At 48.1% G+C, this 20,271-nt stretch overlaps 1 protein-coding gene across 1 annotated transcript in view; it reads right to left on the bottom strand.

Moving 5' to 3' along the window:
* LIPI (lipase I) overlaps positions 1–20,271 on the bottom strand; it is a 170,390-nt gene that overhangs the window by 21,996 nt on the left and 128,123 nt on the right. The window contains exon 8 of the mRNA XM_069204123.1: positions 16,904–17,015. Within this exon, the coding sequence (XP_069060224.1) occupies positions 16,904–17,015 (112 nt within the window). The remainder of the gene's footprint in view (positions 1–16,903; positions 17,016–20,271) is intronic.

Raw genomic sequence — 20,271 nt, 5'->3', positions numbered from 1 at the left:
CCTAATCACCCGCCTACGCTCCACCGGGATCCAAGGCCAGGCCCTGGACTGGATCGCCTCCTTCCTCGCTAACCGCTCCCAAAGAGTTTACCTCCCTCCGTTTCGCTCAGAACCCACCAAGATCATCTGCGGCGTACCTCAAGGCTCATCGCTCAGCCCGACACTCTTCAATGTCTACATGAGCCCCCTCGCCGACATCGTACGCAAGCACGACATCATCATCACCTCCTACGCCGACGACACCCAACTTGTACTCTCCCTCACCAAGGACCCCGCCAGCGCCAAGACCAACCTACAAGAGGGTATGAAGGACGTCGCAGATTGGATGAGGCTCAGCCGCCTAAAGCTGAACTCTGAAAAAACGGAAGTCCTCATCCTCGGCAACACCCCGTCCGCCTGGGACGACTCCTGGTGGCCCACGGCCCTCGGCACCGCACCGACCCCCGCAGACCACGCCCGCAACCTCGGCTTCATCTTGGACCCTCTTCTCACCATGACCAAGCAAGTCAACGCCGTGTCCTCCGCCTGCTTCCTCACTCTCCGCATGCTCCGCAAGATCTTCCGCTGGATCCCCGCCGACACCAGAAAAACCGTGACCCACGCCCTTGTCACGAGTCGCCTGGACTACGGCAACACCCTCTACGCCGGGACCACCGCCAAACTCCAAAACCGCCTGCAAACGCATCCAAAACGCCTCGGCCCGCCTCATCCTCGACGTACCCCGCAACAGCCACATCTCCGCACACCTGAGACACCTGCATTGGCTCCCAGTCAGCAAAAGGATCACCTTCCGTCTTCTCACCCACGCACACAAAGCCCTCCACAACAAGGGACCGGAATACCTCAACAGACGCCTCAGCTTCTACGTCCCCACCCGCCCCCTCCGCTCCGCTGGCCTCGCACTTGCTGCCGTCCCTCGCACCCGCCGCTCCACGGCGGGTGGGAGATCTTTCTCCTTCCTGGCGGCCAAGACCTGGAACTCCCTCCCCACCAGCCTCAGGACCACCCAGGACCACTCCGCTTTCCGGAGACTCCTAAAGACTTGGCTGTTCGAGCAGCGATAACCCCCCCTTTCCCCCCTAGCGCCTTGAGACCCGCATGGGTGAGTAGCGCGCTTTATAAATGTTAATGATTTGATTTGATTTGATTTGGGCCAGCTGGGCACATGATCTCCTTTTGGTGGGCAGCACATGTGGCTACCTTTGTCACCAGTGTGGTGACCCTAAGTCAGGTTGCGTATCTTGACAGAGGCTCAGAGACTATCTGGCACCTAGCAAATGACACACACACAGCTAGTTATAGAGTACAGGTGGAAAGACCTCATGCGGTCTCCACCCGTTATTATATAGCGTCTGGCTATGCCTGGCCAAATAATGTGTAAGGTGTACATCCGAGGTAACGTGCTACCATGGGGAGTTGTCCCCAGGTGGCTCACTACAATAGCCATTGGATTGGAGTGCCACCCAGGTCCCGATATAGCACTTCCATAGACTATCATTTGACCTCTTGTTTTTTGGCACCATTTGTACTTACAATTTTAAAAATCCATATCTCTGGTTTCCTGACTGGAATTTCGTTGTTTTGATGTCCATTTGTTTGCTACATTTTACTCTATTTTTCTAAATTCAATTTGGGATTTTATTGGTTGCAATTTAGTGTTTATCACTGTGTTGGTACTGTTATACACTTTTTGTACTGTCCTGTGTTAAACCTGTTTGTTGTGTGCCATAACTAGGTTGAGTGCAGGTTAATATAGTGACTTTGGAGTTCACCTTGACAAGCTAGTTTTACTCTTCCTTGAAGTGGGAGATAGCGCCCCCCCCCAAATAATAATCCACTTTCTTACATTGCTGTTCAGCAATGGAATCCCCGACTTTGTTTTGCAGTACCACAGAGTGATTTAAGTTGAAATTAAAAATCCCTTTCTAAATTGACAGCACAAATTGAAGTTTGGATTTCTAATTGACTTTTGGTTTTCATTGGGTCATTTTAGATTTTTCCTAAATTAATTCTTGCGCTTACATCTTTTGAGAACATGGAGCCTGATGTGGCTAACGTGGACAGTTTTAGCATGGCAGAGCTGCAGAACGAACAGTGAGGGCTGATGTTCAGCACAGAATCCAAGATGGAGGATTGACACATTTCCCTCAGGAAAATCTGCAGTTATAGTCCACCTACGAGGATAATGAGGATAAAGTTGAAGAGAAGAACAAGGATGAAGTTAAGCAGGCCTAGGTGCCTGGAAGGTTCCCCTCAATGTGTGTGACATTGCATCTCGCTACCATTGCCCTTGAGGAAAAAAAGTTGGCTTTGCCTGCTGAAGATAAAAAAAAGTTGTCCTTGATTGCAGAAGGGAAAAAGTTGACCTTTCCCTTAGAAGAGAAGAAGGCCCTGCTGGTCTATGAGAGGAGCCAGCACATAATGAACTTGAGTTTCAAGAGGGTATCCGGGTTTAGTGATGATGGTGACAGTATTTCAGAGGTGCTAGGAGATGTGCACATAGGTCCACCCGCTGAAAGACCTGGTTACTAGTTATGTGGTGGGGTGATATTGATAAATTATTTTGAGCTTATGAGGTAGCCTTGTGCTTTCGTAGCACCCCAGAGAAGGACTGGGGGTTAGCCTGAAGAAGAACATGTCCATTATCAGGAGGCATACATTATTTGTCCTAGATGCTGCTTACCAGGTTCAGTATGCCCGGATAAAGAAATCGCTTACACACACAAATCTGGTCTAAACCCAGAGAAGTATTATATGAAGTTTTGTGATAGCCAGAAACAGTTGCACAAGTCTTGTTAGGATTTTGTCACCCTGTCAAGAAAGGCACTGGATGCTTGGTTGAAGGGCAGGAAGGTAAAGGATTATGATGGGCTATATCATTAGATTATGCAGGAGGACTTCTTGAATAATTGCAGTACAGAGGTACAATTGCACCTGATACATTCCAAGCTCACTTGAATCTCTGGCTCAGCACCCGAATATCCAGTAAGGTACCTGGGGAGCCCAGTAGAAAGGTGGTTTAGATCCCTAAGTGCAGGGCCACAAAAGAGTTTAAAGGGAAAGATCCCCAGAACACTTCTGAGAAGAAGGAGGCTTTCGCGGGAAAAAGCGCATAGTGTTGTTATTATCTTTAGACAGGTCATAAGAAGGGAGACACTATGGTGGTCATTACAACCCTGGCGGTCGATGTTAAAGCGGCGGTAAAACCGCCAACAGGCCGGCGGTAAAAAAAATTGAATCATGACCGCGGCGGTAACCGCCAACAGACAGGCGGAAGACAAGGTTCCGCCCACTGTATCACAACAGTCCAATCCACCACCTTTTCCGGGGCGGATTCACTGCGAACAAAAACAGGGTGGAAACAGGTCTTAGAAGGAGCACCCACCTCTACACACCCCACGAGGAAACAGGACACCATGGAACCCGAGCTCCAGATACTGCCAGCCTTTATCTTCCTGCTTCTCTACCAGGAACAACAAAGACGGCGGCGAAAACCACGGTAAGTACTGCACCTACGACACAGAGGAGGGGGGAGGGAAAAAAGATTGACACATACACGCAACACGCAACACTCCCACCTGAGGAGGTCAATGGCCTCCTCACTGAGGGCAGCAGGGCTGACTGGGGCAGGGCCTGAGATGCCTGGGGGAAAGGAGATGCCCACCCTCCTGGTTGAGCGGCCACAGGGCAAATGCTGAGGGGCTGCTGGAAGGCGGTGCTGGTAGGGGGTGGCGGCTGTACCTGTTAATGCAGGGCACAGAGGGGCCCCCCACCGCAAGGGAGCTCCCATCAGAGGAGGAGTCCGTGTCGCTGGTCTCAGCTCCTGTCCCCGCCGTGGAGCTCCCCTCGCCCTCCATCCCACTGGTGAATTCTGACTCCGTTGTGTCGCCCTCCAGGGCCATGTGGGATGCAGCTCCCTCCTGCTCCTCCGCCTGATGATCCTAATGCACACAAGCACAGGGAGATCACAAAAAGGGGGGGAGACAGAAGAAAGACATGTTGAGTGTGTCCAATACCACTACCGTTGGCGGACACTACAGACACAGAAGCCCCCTGCACTACGCCGTGCACTTGGAGTGCCCTAATCAATCACCAAAACATGGGTTACAAGGCTATGCCCATTGCTGCACACATGGAAGTCACAGGAGCCTGACTAGGTGTAGTTGGCTCTGTACACAGGTGGGGTGGGGTGCCACAGGGCCTGCCTTAAGAAGGGACTTTGCCTACTAAACACGCCCTGGCCTAGGGAAACCCACAGCCCACCTCCCCCACCCAGACACCTACAATGCGCACTGAATCAGCTGAATTAGAGTGTACTCACCCCCTTGTGGCTCCTGTGATGCCGTCAAGCGCCCATCCAACTCCGGGTACCCCACTGCCAGGATCCGAAACATCAGGGGGGTCATGGTGTGACGGGCACCCCTCCTATGTTGGGAGGCCATCCCCAGCTGAGCCTCCACCGTCTTCTTGCTCCAGCGGCGAATGTCCTCCCATCTTTTTTGGCAGTGGGTGCTCTGTCTGTGGTAGACCCCCAGGGTCTGGACTTCCTTGGCGATGGCACGCCAAATGTCCTTCTTCTGGTGGGCGCTGACCTACAGGAATGGTACAGGGGAAAAGGAGAAGATATAACCGTCTGCACCGTCACATTCATTGGCCCGCATCCCTACCCTTGCCATGACGCACATGCACTCACCATCGTTTCATGCACGCCTCATTCTCCCCCCCCATCTTTCATCCACACCACTCCAAACAGGCATTGCCCATACAGCATGCTCACAGTGTACTCACTTGTTTGTTTGGAGGACAGTAGAGTAGCGTGTACTGGGGGAGGACCCCATCCACTAGTTTATCCAACTCCTCTGTGCTGAAGGCAGATGCCCTTTCCCCAGACACACAAGCCATTGTCTCTTCCAGACTGACGTCACAGCAACACTTGCAGTATAGATAAGTGATTGAACAGACAGAAAATGGCGGTGACGTCCGCGGCGGTGTGTACCGTCACCGCCGACGTACATCGTCATTGACTCCTGGGACCCATAGGGTCCAATGTTAACCAATGCAGGATTGCACCACGGTCTTCGACAGCCTACCGCAACAGTGTACAACGCCAGCGCAATTACCTCATATCCACTCGTCCCACATTACAGGTCAGGTAGCCGTCATTTCAGGGGGCCACATGGCATTGTTTTTTACTGCGTCACACATATCTAGGCCTTGCTTAAACACTAATACAGCCATATGTCGATTTTAAAACATTTTCCGATTAAGTTGTGTTTACGTACCTCAGTGTTGGTTGACTCTCTGCTTTCTGTTCTCCTCCATAGAGCACGTCCACTGGGGCAGGTGAGGAGATGGTGACATCCTCCGGTGTACAGGCCGCTGGTGGACCTGTCGACAATGGAGGAGCGACATGTAATTATCACCTACAGACTTGATCGTACCACAATCCTGGAACTGTGTGCCCAGTTGGAGCCAGACCTGATGTCAGCTATCCGCCATCCCACAGGAATCCCCCCTCTAGTGCAGGTGCTGTCAGTACTCCATTTCCTGGCAAGTGGGTCTTTTCAGATGACAGTGGCCATAGCATCAGGGATGTCCCAGCCTATGTTCTCCAAAGTGTTGTCCAGAGTGTTGTCTGCCCTGCTGAAACACATGCGCAGCTACATCGTTTTTCCTCAGGTGGAGGATTTGCCTACAGTGAAAGGTGACTTCTATGCCCTGGGACATATCCCCAACATCATATGTGCCATTGATGGGACACATGTGGCCTTGGTACCCTCCCCGCAGGAGTGAACAGGTGTACCGAAACTGGAAGAGTTACCATTCTCTGAATGTGCAGATGGTGTGTTTGGCAGACCAGTACATCTCCCATGTGAATGCCAAATTTCCTGGCTCAGTGCATGACGCTTATATTCTGCGGAATAGCAGCATCCCTTATGTGATGGGGTAACCCCAGAGGCACCATGTGTGGCTATTAGGTGAGGACATGGACCCAATACAGTGTGACTAGGTGACTGGGTCTGGGGATGTCCCTAAGAGTTAGTGTGTGTCTAACAGTTGTCCCTTGACATTTGCAGGTGACTCTGGTTATCCCAACCTGTCATGGCTACTGACCCCAGTGAGGAATCCCAGGACAAGGGCAGAGGAATGCTACAATGAGTCCCATGGGCGGATTAGGAGGATTATAGAGAGGACCTTCGGCCTCCTGAAGGCCAGGTTCCGGTGCCTCCATTTGACAGGTGGTTCCCTATTCTACTCACCAAAGAAGGTGTGCCAAATCATCATGGCCTGCTGTATGCTTCACAACTTGGCTTTGCGATGACAGGAGCCTTTTCTGCAGGAGGATGGTCCAGATGGAGGTGTTGTGGCAGCTGTGGAGCCTGTGGACAGTGAAGAAGAGGAAGCAGAAGAAGAGGACATAGACAACAGGACCACAGTAATCCAGCAATACTTCCAGTGAGACACAGGTAAGAAGACAACATTGCCTGCTACATCTGATTTAATTCTTCTACCTCTCATCTATCTGTCATTTTCACCCAGTGTATGGACACTGAGTTGTCACTTTCCCTTTCGATTTCACAGATGTGGGTCCAACTGTGTGACCTCTGCTTTGTTTCCACATGGACTAGAGCTGTGTGACATAGGTATGTTGACATTACATTGGATATAGCATTTTGCCACAGTTATTGCTAATACACATTTTCGAAAGTACAGACTGACTCCAGATTGTTTTGTGATTTAAGAGTGTTTATTTAAGTGCAAAATAGTAGAGGGGGTTGTAAAATGGTCAGGGGTGATGGTGGAGGAATGTCCATGGCAGAGTCCAGTCTATTAGTCTCACAGGTGCATTGTCCAAAGGGGCATAGGAAGTGGAGCTGGGGCAGTTGATGGACGGACAGGGTGACAAAGTAGGACAGAAGGATGACAATCAGGGTGGTCTCATTTCTTGGCAGGGGACTTGGCATTGTTCTCTGTCTTTGTCCTGGATCTCGGGACCGCTTGTGGGGTGGTTCTCCATCTGCAGGTGGTGGGGTGCTGGTGTCGTGGTCCTGTCCACTAGCGTCGGCGGAGGTGGTGGGCAGTTCATCGTCCAGGCTAGTGTCAGGGGCCCCTTGTTGTGCCACAGTGTCCCTCCTGGTGTTGACGAGTTCCTTCAGCACCCCTACAATGGTGCCCAGGGTGGAATTGATGGATTTGAGTTCCTCCCTAAACCCCAAATACTGTTCTTCCTGCAGCGGCTGGGTCTCCTGAAACTTGGCCAGTACTGTTGCTATTGTCTCCTGGGAATGGTGGTAGGCTCCCATGATGTTGGAGAGAGCCTCGTGGAGAGTGGGTTCCCAGGGCCTGTCCTCCCCCTGTCGCACAGCAGCCCTCCCAGTTCCCCTGTTTCCCTGGGCCTCTGTCCCCTGAACCGTGTGCCCACTACCACTGCCCCAGGTCCCTGGTGTTGTTGGGGTGGTGGGTTAGCCTGGGTTCCCTGTAGTGGTGGACACACTGCTGCTTGACGTGTCCTGGGGAGAGAGGTATGGGCCCGCTGTGTGGTTGCTGTGATGGTGTTTCCAGAGGGGGGAGACTCTGTTGTGGCTTGTGCCAGTGTGAGGGGAACCGACTGTCCTGAGGTCCCAGATGAGCCGGGCTGGTCATCTAGATCCAGTTGGACAGAGCTGCTGTCATCACTGTGGGCCTCTTCTGTGGGTGGGGTGGACATGTCTGGACCCTCCTGTCTGGTGACATTGGGTAGGAGTCCTGCAGGGGTGTAAAAGCATGATTATTGCATCTGTGTGTGCCATGGTGTGCAATGGGTGGGTGACCCTGTAGCCCAGTACTTGCATTCTTGTGTGGGACCTTGTGTGATAATGGTTTAGGGGGGCGTATGGGTATGTGCAGTGGACATTCTTTGGTGATGGGTGTCCATGCTTTGGTGTTACATGTAGGGCTTGGGTTTGGGATGTGTGGTTTGTGATATTGGGACAGATGTGAGGAGTTGGAGTGATGGGGGTGAGGGCGAGGGTGGGGGTATGTGATAGCATGCAGGTAGGGTGGGGGATATGGTAGTTAAAGGTGTGACTTACCAGAGTCCATTCCTCCAGCTACTCCTGCGAGGCCCTCAGGATGCAGTATAGTCAAGACCTGCTCCTTCCATGTTATTAGTTCTTGGGGAGGAGGTAGGGGTCCGCCGCCAGTCCTCTGAACCGCTATCTGGTGTCTTGAGACCACGGAATGCACCTTCCCCCGTAGGTCGTTCCACCTCTTCCTGATGTCATCCCTAGTTCTTGGGTGCTGTCACACTGTGTTGACCCTGTCCACGATTCTTTGCCATAGCTCCATCTTCCTAGCTATGGTGGTGTGCTGCACCTGTGATCCGAATAGCTGTGGCTCTACCCGGATGATTTCCTCCACCATGACCCTGAGCTCCTCCTCAGAAAACCTGGGGTGTCTTTGCGGTGCCATGGGGTGGTGTGGGTGATGTGTGGGGTGATGTGTGTTGTGGTGTGGGGTGATATTTAGAGGTGGGTTGTGTGAGGTGCGTGGATGTTGTGTGAGTGATGGTGTTGAGTGCCTGTGGATGCTATTGTTCTTTCTGGTGGTGTCTCTCTCTGGCCTTCTGTCGCAATTGTTGACGTAAGGGTCTGTGGGTGATGTGGGTGTGTGTTTTATAGTGTATAGTGTGTGGGAGTGGTGTGTGTAAGTGTATCAGGTGTGTGTATTTGGAATTGTCCAATGTGGTTGTGTTTTGTAAATGTGTGTGTATTTTGAGCACGGTGGTGTGTACCACCAATGGAATACCACGGTTGAAAGACCGCCGGGTGGATTCGTAGGGTCGTGATAGTGAGGGCGTATTCCTGTTGAAGTGACGGTGGAGGTTTTGTTATCGCCAGTTTATCACTGACCTTTGGTGTGGCGGACTTGTGTGGGTGTCTAGATTTTGGCGGATTCCGAGCTGTGTGTCATAATGGCAGTGCCAGAATTCTGTGGCCGCGGCGGTGTGTTGGCGGTCTTCTGCACGGCAGTAAGCTGCTTTTACCGCCAATGTTGTAATGACCCCCTATATGTCCCAGAAAATCATCTTCCGACCATTAAGCAAACACCAGGGATTGCCAGTGTAGGGTTGAGGGAGGAAGTTGGCCAGGTGAGAGCTGTTGAGTGGGCATAGGTTACTCTAGTGCCCCTGAGTGATAAGAGGATGTCACTCATGGTCCACATGCCTGATAACACTAAGAAGTACAAGCAGTGGTCTTACATTGATGGGAAGCGGATGCAGGCTCTATGAGACACATGAGCCAGCTTGGCAACTGTGGAATGTCATCTGGTGTCTGTAGAGCAGATCACTCCACAGTGTGGTGAATGCTGACAATCAGGTCAGTAAACAATACTATGGTGATCATTTCAACAAAGCAGGATGGGGTGTTAGGTTCTTTGAAAGTAGCTGTCAACCCACCCGTACCTGTAGAATGTCTGCTTGGAAATGACTTGGAGCATACCATCTGGAGAGAGGTAGAGTTCAAAGCTCCAAAGAGATCTTGGGATTGGCTGAGTGGATGGTGTTGGCCAAACAGTCTTTGGCAGTTCATCAGGGAACTCAAAAGAACCTGGAACCTAAAACAGTGACCGGAGTTCCCACCAAAAAGGGCGGAACAGGTCACATGGGAAACAAGCACTTAAATCTCCCACTGTCCAAGATGAGTCCAGTCCTAAGGGAGAAGAACTGGAACCTACAGGGGAGGTGATATCTGCCCTGGATTACCTTCTTGAGCTGAGTGGGTAACAAGCAGCAGGAGGACCATTTCAGGAAGAGTTCTACAAAGTGCAGAGAGAGGCATACTTTCATTGGTCTTCAGCAACAGGCTGACACCCAGAAGAATGGTGACACCTCTAGTGAATACCACATTCATTTACAGGGTGGTCTCCAATATAGTGAGCCTAAGGCCCCTTAGCATGGGTCAACAGGAGTATTGCTGGTCCCCCAGTGCTACTGGGCCTTCCTGCTGGAGCTGGTTCATGATCTCTTCTTGGCAGGATATTGTGGGCAAGCCTAACTTATGATGCCTCATCACCACTCCTACTGTCCCAGAGGCAAATCAAGGTGGAGGCATTCTGCCAGTGATGTGTGAGTTGTCAGACCAGTGTCAAGTGTGTAAGGACCCCTTTTGAAATGGTAGAGATGGGCATTGACAGTCCCAGTTCACCCTAATACAACCCTAAGAAACAAATTTATCCTGGTGTTTGGGGGCGATGCCACCTGGTACACTAAGGCGATATCCCTGAAAACAGAGACTACACCCATGATGGTTAGGGCCCTGATGACAATGTTTACCCTAGTGGGATTTTCCAAAGAGGTATTGTCAAACAGGAGGACTAACTTCATGTCAGCATACATGAAGTCCATGTGGAATTAGTGTGGGGTTATTTATGAGTTCTCCACACACTATCATCTCTAGACCAGTGTTTTTGTTGAAAGAAGACCCTTAAAGGCATTCTGTTCAGTCATCCTCTGAGAGGACTTATCAGTCTTATGTAGGAAGGATGGAAGAAAGCTCCTATGAAACCCTTACAGGATGTATTGGATTACATGTTAGCCCTCCAGTCCAAAATGAAACACTACGTGAAAGAGGACAGTGTGAACTTAGAGGCCAGCCAACCAGTGAGTAAACAATGGTACGACCAGCAGGCCACTCTGGTAGACTACCTACGGCACCTCCAGTAGTCCCTAGTCTAGCTCAGTTGTCTTGGTTCCAAAGGCTGTGCCACTGGTCGGCATCCCAGAACTGAGGTTATGTGTGGACTGGATGTCCACATAGAGGAAGATTGACCTAAGCAAGGGTTTAAAAGAGGGGTTGGCATTCTCCACTCCTGAAGTGCACTTTTATCTTCAGATGATAACCTTTTGTTTTGAAAGATGCATCTTCCACCTTGCAGAGATTGGCCAATCACGTCCTAGCTGGGTGGAGGAGTTCAGTGCAACCTATTTGGATAACACTGCAGTCTACAACTCTAGCTGAGAAGTCCACCTGGCCCAGTTCTGTAAGGTGCAATTTACCCTGCAACAAACAAGCCTGACTATCAAAGGCAGTAAGTGCCCAATAGGGCAGGGCTCTGTAGTGTATGTGGGCCACCAAGTTGGCAGAGGGCCTGGGTAGCCTCTCTGTGCCAGAGATCCAGAACATTATGCTTGGTTGCCTCCTTACACTCAGACCCATGTGAGGGTATTTTTTCCCTCATGGGATAGTATTGCCAGTTTATGAGGGGTTATGGGATCAATCTTTCACCACTTGCTGGGCTCACCTACAAAAATCAACCTAGAAAGGTGCCCTGGACTGAGGCATGTCAAAAAACATTTGACACCATGAAAGAGGCACTGTGCACCATGCCATTCTTTGAGGAACCCATTATCACCCACTGAATTTATAGTGCAAATAAATGCTTCCGAGCGTGGCAATCGGGAAGTTCTATCCCACTTAAATGAAGAGGGTCTGGACCCTGGCATTCATCAGCAAATGGCTACTTCCTAGGGAACAACACTGGAGTACCATGTAAAGAGAGGCATTTGCGATAGTCAGGTCTCTGATGAAACTGAGGCCATCCTGTTTGGTACTCATTTCTATATTCAGACAGACCGCAGGGCCCTTTGAATGCAAATGGAGGGAAAGAATCTGAAATGGTTGATGTGGCCTATTTCTCTTCAGGGTATGGACTTTACTGACCATGCAAATGCGGATGATCTTTCTAGATTTTTCTACCCTAGTGATGAGAACTCCCATGGGATGGGTAGTTCTCCTTGCTCCCTGCCATCTGCTCGGGTCTACACATGAAGAAAATTACCATCTTTTGAGGGGTTCCACCAGTTTCTGCTCTATCTGTTTTGATGAATTTAAAACTCTGTACACTTTACCCTTGCTAACCAGGAATAAAGTGTATGTGTTCACCCTTTCAATATGTCAAAATTGGTTTTATCCTAATTGGCATATTTAACTTGCTTATAAGTCTATAGTACATGGTGCCGAAGTACACCCTTGACATGGAAAGTTAAATTTCACTTGTGGACTGTGGCAGTGATTGTGGCATCCACTACAGTGACCAAGAAAACATGACTTTAGGCCCACCCTGCGTTCCCAGAGTGCATCAGCTTAAAACTTGCTGCACAGACCTGTCAAAATATTCCTTTTTCACAGGTGGGATACCCTGCTTTATAATATTAATAAGTCACCCCTAAACCCTCATTTTTAACAGTGGAATTTATGTAAAATTAAGATCCACATGTTCCCCCAGTGATTAGGCATCAAAAGCTATTTTTACTGGCAGTGCTGTAGCTGAATTCTAAAAAGTATAGAGTAAAAGGTTTAATCTGTAACATCTGTCAGGAAGCAGCTACAAAATGCATTGTAAGGCTATATTCAATACTTAGTAAAAATAAAATTTAATAGTAAATTTGGATTTTAGTACATTTGGAGGAAAGGTAACTTTTAGAAAGTTACTCTTTACCTCCCTGAACCTCCAATAGGTTAATTATCATTAGTCTCATTAGATATGTGTTCATATAAATCGCAAAATGTGTCCTTACATTTGCAAAATAATAATCGACATGCAAAGTTACAAAAATAAACAAGTTGATTTCTGCTCCTTGGAATAATGTTTCCTGCTTTGGTAGCTTGAGAATCTCAGGTAACAGAATTTAAGGGGGAAAAATAGGACCACAGAACAGGATTTACCACCTGCAAAGAAACCTTAAGAACATGCACGGCCAAATACTATTATTACAGTGTATTACTAATCATTATTCCATTCCATAATGTAATGCAGTCTACCAGCTGCTGACAGCTAGTCTACCAGTGATTAGCCCTCATGAGGTGTGAACTGATCCCAGAGCAAGACCAATGGCCCGTTTGTGTGTGAGGGGTTGCTATTCTCCTTGCAAGAAAACTAGTTAGGGTGGACTTGGGAACTTCAATAACTTGTAAGGGGATCTACCATTTCATAAGTAAATGTAAAGCAAGACCTAGGAAGGTAGCCCTTTTCCCACAATTCAGACTGGCACCTAACCCAGTTGGTAGGGAACTACCCTCAGAACTGGTTTTGAGGGACTACAGAGGATGGGGCTGCTCATTCAACTCTTACCAGCTCTGCACTCCACATCCTGGGATCAACGCATGGCCCTCGGAACTACCAATGCGCAATGCCTTCCCCGGAGCAAGCTCTAATATCTTGTTGATGGCAGCCTCGGCGATGGTGCCGAGCCTCCGCATAGCAGCTTAGGCACTCATATGAACCAAAGCATCGCCTCAGTTGTGCCACGCACACTGGCCTTCACATCACAAGACTATGTTGACAGTATCCTGGATGATGAAGCATCGGGATCTTGCACTGCAGTCTTGCCGCATCTGGGAACAGATGCATCACCTCAGCTGAGCAACGCATCTGTGTTTCAGATCCACGCAGCCCTCCGCTGACAGGATTTAAGGTACTTTGGTTCAGCGGGCCTAACTGTGTCCATGTATCTGGCCCACACTCTATCGCAGTCAACCTGAGCTTTTGACTTTGTCCCTGTCTGGAGCTAACAGATATTCACAGTTGGTGCTTCTTGCCCTAAGCACTGTTTTACAGTTTATTCTTTATAAATTCATAACTCAAGTCCGACTTATTGGATTTTTTTCACTTTGGTCTTGTTTTATTTAATAAATTAAGTTCTATTTTTCTAATCTGGGTGAGATCCATTTTGTGTGGTGTTTTCATTGTTTTACTGTTTGAAGTGTTGCACAAATACTTTACACATTGCCTTCAAGTTAGGTCTGACTGATTTGTGCCAAGCTGCTGTAGGAAAGTAGCCTCTTTCTAGCTTGGTTACCCCCACTTTTGGCCTGTTTGCCAGTGTGTTTGACTGTGTCTACTGGGATCCTGCTAACCGGGTCCCCAGTAGTTATGCTGTCTCCCCTAAATTTAGATGTTGGTAACTATCACTGTATTTCATTCCACAATAGGCCTACTGGTGCCCCATTACAAGTGCCAAGTACATGGTACCTAGGGACCCAGGCATTGGGGTTCTAGGGGATCCCTATGGGCTGCAGCATATATTTTGCCACTCATAGGGAGCCTAAGCAAAAGATTCTGCAGGACTGCCATTGTAGCCTGTGTGTGCCACTTTCCACTGCACCAGGTCACTTATAAGTCTCTCCTCTGGCAGGCCTTCCAGCCCAGAGGGCAGGGTGCAAAGTACCTGTGTGTGAGGGCACCCCTGCACTAGTAGAGGTGCCCTCACAAACTCCAGGCCCATTTTCTCAGACTTCGTGAGTGCGGGATGCCATTTTATGTTTGTACTGGACATAGGTCAGTACCTATGTCCAGCTACATAATGGTAACTCTGAACACAGGCATGTTTAGTATAAAAAATAATGGAAACATACCCCAATGCAAGCATTGGTTGTATGATCCCATGCACTCTGGGGTCTCATCAGAGGATCCCCAGCATTGCCATTATAGCCTTCTGAGGGTTTCCAGGCACCCCAAGTTGCTGTCACCTCCCAGATAGATTTCTGCCATCCATGTTGCTTGAGAAGCTCAAGCCCAGGAAGGCAGAGCAAAGGATTTCATTTGGGAAAGGGGTGTTACACCTTCTCCCTTTGGAAATAGGTGTTACAGGTTTGGGAGTGGTTGCCTCATCAAGCCACTGGAAATGCTTTGAAGGGCACATTTGGTGCCCTCCTTGCATAAACCAGTCTCCACTGGTTCAGGGACCCCTAGTCCCTGCTCTGGCGTGAAACCAGACAAAGAAAAATGGGAGTGACTCCCTGTCCATCACCACCCCAGGGGTGGTGCTCAGAGCTCTTCCAGAGGGTCCCTAGGTTTAACCATCTTGTAATCAAGATTGGCCGGGAATGCTGGGAGTATCTGAATGGCCAGTGCCAGTCCCCTCCTGATAGGTGGTTACCCACCTAGGTGACAAACCCCCCCTTTCAGGGCTATTTAGGGTCTCTCTCTTGGATGGTTCCTCCAACCACACACCAGGCCAGCCTCCTACAGCTACCAGTGGATGAGCAGGTTAACTTGAGGTTTTCTTGTGCCTTATTCTGACAAGAATTGTGGTTGCTGCTCGACCAGGGCTCATTCCTCAGTTAACCAACAACACAATTTCTCACAATGCCGATGTGGGGTAGTGCGAGATCCATATGAGGAATGATAATAGGAAATGGTTTAGCCTACAACAAAATTATAGGAAAAGCTGAAGGAAGTAAACATAGAATGAAGTGCAAGTGGAGAGGACAGAGAGACTGAAATAGCAGGATTAAGATAAAAAGCAGCTGAGTGCTCAATTTGCGAAACCAAGGTTGGAGTGAGTTGTGCAATCGTGTGGAGTTGAGGGTATCAAGGGCTGCGAAAAGAGTAGAATCAGAATAGAGTAGAAAAGAGAGAATTGTGGAGGTTATATACTATGCAGATACTTATGTGAGAAAGGGAGGTTTCTGTAGAGTGCAATGCTTGGAATCTGGTTAGAAGGGAATGAAGCAGATTGTGAGCAAATTGAAAGAGACGTGTTCATATAAATTGCAAAATTTGTCCTTTCATATGCATAATAATAATTGACATGCAAAATTACAAAAATAGTCAAACAAGTTGATTTCTGCTCCTTGGACTAATGTTTCCTGCTTAGGTAGCTTGAGAATCTCAGGTAATAGAATTTAAGGGGGAAAAATAAGATCACAGAGCAGAATTTACCACCTGCAATGAAACCTTAAGGAAATGCACGGCCAAATACTATTATTACAGTGTGTTAGTAATAATGATTCCATTCTATAATGTAATGCAGTAAGAGTTTACCAGGTATATTTGCTAAAGTCAGTATTTAGACTTATAGGAAAATGTGGGTAAACATTTTTATAAGGGTGGGCGGAACTCACAGAGTTTTAATGCATGGAATTCCATGGAGTTCCAAGAAAACTCTGCGAGACTCCACAGAGATCCATGAAGGCGTGGAAACCAATATATTGCACTGCTTGTGCTGATTCTTAGTGCTGGAAGCTTGTTCCACGCTGAAAAATCACTGCTCAAGTTGATTTTTCTGCTGCTCAAAGATTTTCTACTTGAGAGCTTTCTCACTACAAATGTTAATGTCTGCCTGTGCCCATTCATGGTGAGAAAATCTCACTGGGTGCCCTACTAGCACATGGAAATTGGGGATGCCAACTTACCATTGGCGAGCCGCACCCGAGAAAAAACCCCACCAAGTGGCAGATGACGGAATTTGCCCAGAGCTCCACGTTACAAGCGTAACGCAGAGTGGCCAAAATTCCACCAGCTCAGCCAGCAGAGTGGAACTTAGCACCCACTCCGACATTTTCATTGGCATTAGAGTTCACATACACCAAAAATTTTACTTGGAGTAAAAAAGAACATGTGAGATTAAGCAACAGAGAGCGTGTGTTAGGAACTTGAACTCCTATTATGAGGACAACACTGTATTTATCATTTTCTCAGCCTCGCTGATTCTGAATATATTTGTAAGAGAACGTCAAGGACCCAAAGTTACTTAGGAGGTGCTAAGTATGTCTCTAATGCTTATCTGCTCCTTAGGTGTCAAGAGATCAGACAGATTCACAGGCTGCATTTTTTTATGCAGGATACATTCAAATAAGTTTATATGGATACACTGACATTATTTGCATTGTACTGTGGTGAGAATATCTGCAAAAGGGTGTGCGATAAAAGCACCAAGTGAGACAGAAGGTTATACAGCACCTTCAGGTGCTTCTTATGCAAACGCCCTCCTCATAGTCCCTATCCCTACAAACATGCAAGCCTACCCAAGAAATACGTGTACAATACAATGATCACAAAAACATTTGTGCGACTCCATACGTGTCCAGTCTTGCACGCCATAAATCACCCTGTATAGATACAATCATTTAAAACTTACTGATCAATGACTGATTCTGTCGTATGTCCCTCTTTGGTCATTAATTTAATGGTGATGTAGCCTCTTCTAACACTTTTGTTCCAGGAAGTAATGTCCAAGAAGTAGTGAAACACTGTTAAAGAGTAATTAAAAAATGATGACATTAGCACAGCCCGAGTGACTCATTTTATTTGCATTCTTGGCATAATTATTACCTTTTGAATGTTTCTGCTTAGGTCTCCATTACCTCTAGTACAGGAGCTCTGCATTGAGTACTGCAGTGGTCAGTTATCTCGATATGGCTGAATGCTGCACAACTTCCCCTCAGCAATGGGAGTTTGGGGGAAGCAAGGGCTCACCCGGTCTCCCCCCGGGCATATCAGTCGTTGGTGCTGCAATCCACACGCGGGGATATATGATTGGGTGTAGGTGTTGTTAGGGTGGGGCTTCAGTTAGGCTATACATAGCGTGGGTGAGGTGTGGGTGTCCTCTTTAGATGTATCACATCCCAAGGAATCAGGGAGTGGTTGTTTTTGAGAGTAGGAGGTAGGCCCTTGTAGTTTTCGGTTTTGTTTCTAGTTTCCATTTTAATATTTGGAATTGCGATAATGGCACAGGGTAATAACGTGTTTGAGGCAGTAAAGTTATTAATGGAGGAGGGTATGGAGGACTTATTGAAGGCGGGGTTTTAGAGCAGGCTTGGGTGGGTTTAAAAAGGCTAAGGCAAGCCTCTGCTGAGGGTGTTGCTGTGGCCGTAATACCATGTGCTTCGCCTATTCTCAGCAGTAAAAAATACAAACAGAAAAGTGTGTCAGGCCGGCAGGAGCATAGCTCATCTGACCGCATGATCGATGAAGCCGTGTGTCACAGCAAAGGAAATGTGATGTCAGGCGAGCAATTTCCACATGGGGATGCATACTTTGCCACATCGCATGGGAATGTCCAGGAGGCAGCAGGTGAGGGGTAGAGGCAGAGGCCCTCAGGGAAAAAGTGTGGTGCGCAGATTGAATCGCTTGGTGGCTCAGTTCGTTGATGAGCATTTGTGCTATAACTTGGGCATTGAAATAGAGGAAGGCATGGTTTCTGCATCAGGACAGGCAGAGGACCTGCCTGACTCATTACAGGAAAGACCATGGGGCGCAGCAGCAAAGATGGCCGCCCCCATAAAATTAAACAAGCTGATTGTGATATCAGACTCAAAAGTGGAAGCCGATGTGCACAGAGGCAATTTCAAGACTGGTGATCTTGTTTGTGGTCAGTAGCAGCAATGTAAGGTTGCCGGACACCCTGGATTACAAATATTACATTGGTGGGTCAGCCCTGTGGTGAATAAAGTACAGAGATGGCAGGTTGATGAGGTTAGGATTGTGCCAGTTGAATTTGTTTTCAGACCTGAATGTATGGACAAACAAACAGTAAGGGTTGAGGAAAGTTTTATGGGATTCCGTCAGGTGCAGGTTGATGAAAGCAGCCTGCGGGGGAAAAGCTTGGGCTTTAAGCCACAGTACAGTGCGGCTGAGTTAGTTACGGTGAGGGGGGGTGACAATGCCCTGGGGCTCCATGGCACTGGGGATTTGGTCCAACAGAGGACGGTGATCGAGTTTGGTGACATCAGTGAAGGTCTGGGCACCTTCTGGACAGCGGTCAGAAGAGAGGGTGACATCCAGAACAAACGACCCGAATTCAAGGGAGTGGCCTGGTGAATCTGAGGATTCAGGAGACACGCGCAGCAGAGAGATGCCAATGACCAGCCGCAGCGCTGACTTAGGCAATTTAGGGCTTACAATATATGATGAAACCTTAGATTATGAGGATGATCAGGAGACGAGGAGGGTGAAATTTGTGAGGATGATGGGGAGCAGACAGTGGGCAAGGCAATCAAACAAGTGAAGGTTGGTAGGAGTAACAAGGAAAGGAGTTTTGGTGTTCTACAGGATTTGACAGTCAGGACAGTCCAGAGCGATCGTAAAGGGGAAATGAATATCTGGGCTACTGCTGGTGGATCATTTTGAAAATGTGAGAATAAAAGGGGAGCAGACGGGGGCAGGGAGGAGATAATGTAAGGGTGGTCCGTTTAGTGTCAGTGGCAGTGGGTAGCATTCCGACTGCAGTCACATCAAAGGGTTTGGGGATTTTGGGGAGTAAGGAGGATAGTAATGGCCAAGGGTTGGAAGGAAAGATCAATGATAACAGCAAAAAAGTTGGTAATTCAGATGGTAAGGTACTTGAATGCAGGGTGATCAGGTAAGGATGGGGTAGGTGAGGGTAGTGTGAGGAATAAAAAGTTGCCGTATATGTGGGTATTGATGCCTTTAGGGGTGCATCTCACCTAAACCATGAAGGATAAGATATGTAAAGGTGAGTTTGTCGATGTTTTCAAGTTCTTACACAGAGAGGTACACGCAAAGGAAGGTTCTAAGGAGGAGGAATGAGAACTATCAAGGAGACCAAGAGTGGGCACTACAATTGAGAATTTGACTTCTGCATTTTTAATATTTGCTAGTGTTTATTGCGAGAAGCATCGACAGCGATGTGTTTCTCTTTTTAATTAAATGGATGTGGTTAGGTGGGCTCAAATGGACTACGGAGGTTTTGGTTGGTTTAGACATGATGAAGAATTGGATGGCACTATTCCAGATAAGGAGTGGGGTGATATTGACAATGAGCTTTGGATGCAATAATTGCTTACTTCTAAGATGGCCACAGTGCTGCACACAGCTAGTGGCTCCCAGTTCCTTATAAGCCCTTTCAACCCAAGCTGGGGTGCGTAGTTCCACCAGAGGTCAATTTCCCCAAAATGGTTCCTGTTGGTTTTTTAACAGGGGTTCATGCAGTGTAAGTTTAGACACAATTGCTCCAATTGTGGAGGGAAATATCCATTTGTTCAGTGTTTTGGAGGCATGCAGTGGGGGTGGCAGGCAAACGGAGGTGGGGGAGACAGGGTGAGGGGCCAGATCCAGCAGCTGGTGGGAAAAGGGCCCTACTCCTATTAACTTTGCAATTTTGTTTTATTGGTTGCAGTTCTATACAAAGGCAGATGAGGTGAAGTTTTTGTATTGGTTTTTTTTGGAAGGTTTTAGGTTATGCTATCAAGGCCCGAGAGTTCACAGATGGCCAAAAACTTTGAAATCCGATGCTGAGAGGCCAGAGGTGGTAAGGAGGAAATTGGAGAAGGAGTTAATAGCTGGTAGAGTAGTCGGTCTATTTGATTTTTGGCCTAATCCTAATTTGACTATTTCACCATTGGGAGTTGTGCTGAAGAAGCAAGAAGGTGAATTTAGATTGATTCATCACCTATTATGGCCAGTTGGTGAGTCGGTCAGCGATTTTATTGCTCAAGAGGATTCCATAGTTCATTACACGTCTGTGGATGAGGCTATTAGATTAGT

The sequence above is a fragment of the Pleurodeles waltl genome, chromosome 8 (genome assembly GCF_031143425.1).
Source record: "Pleurodeles waltl isolate 20211129_DDA chromosome 8, aPleWal1.hap1.20221129, whole genome shotgun sequence".
Lineage (NCBI taxonomy): Eukaryota > Metazoa > Chordata > Amphibia > Caudata > Salamandridae > Pleurodeles > Pleurodeles waltl.
The sequence above is the reverse complement of the archived record's forward strand: the minus strand, read 5'-3'. Positions and strand labels throughout refer to the sequence as shown.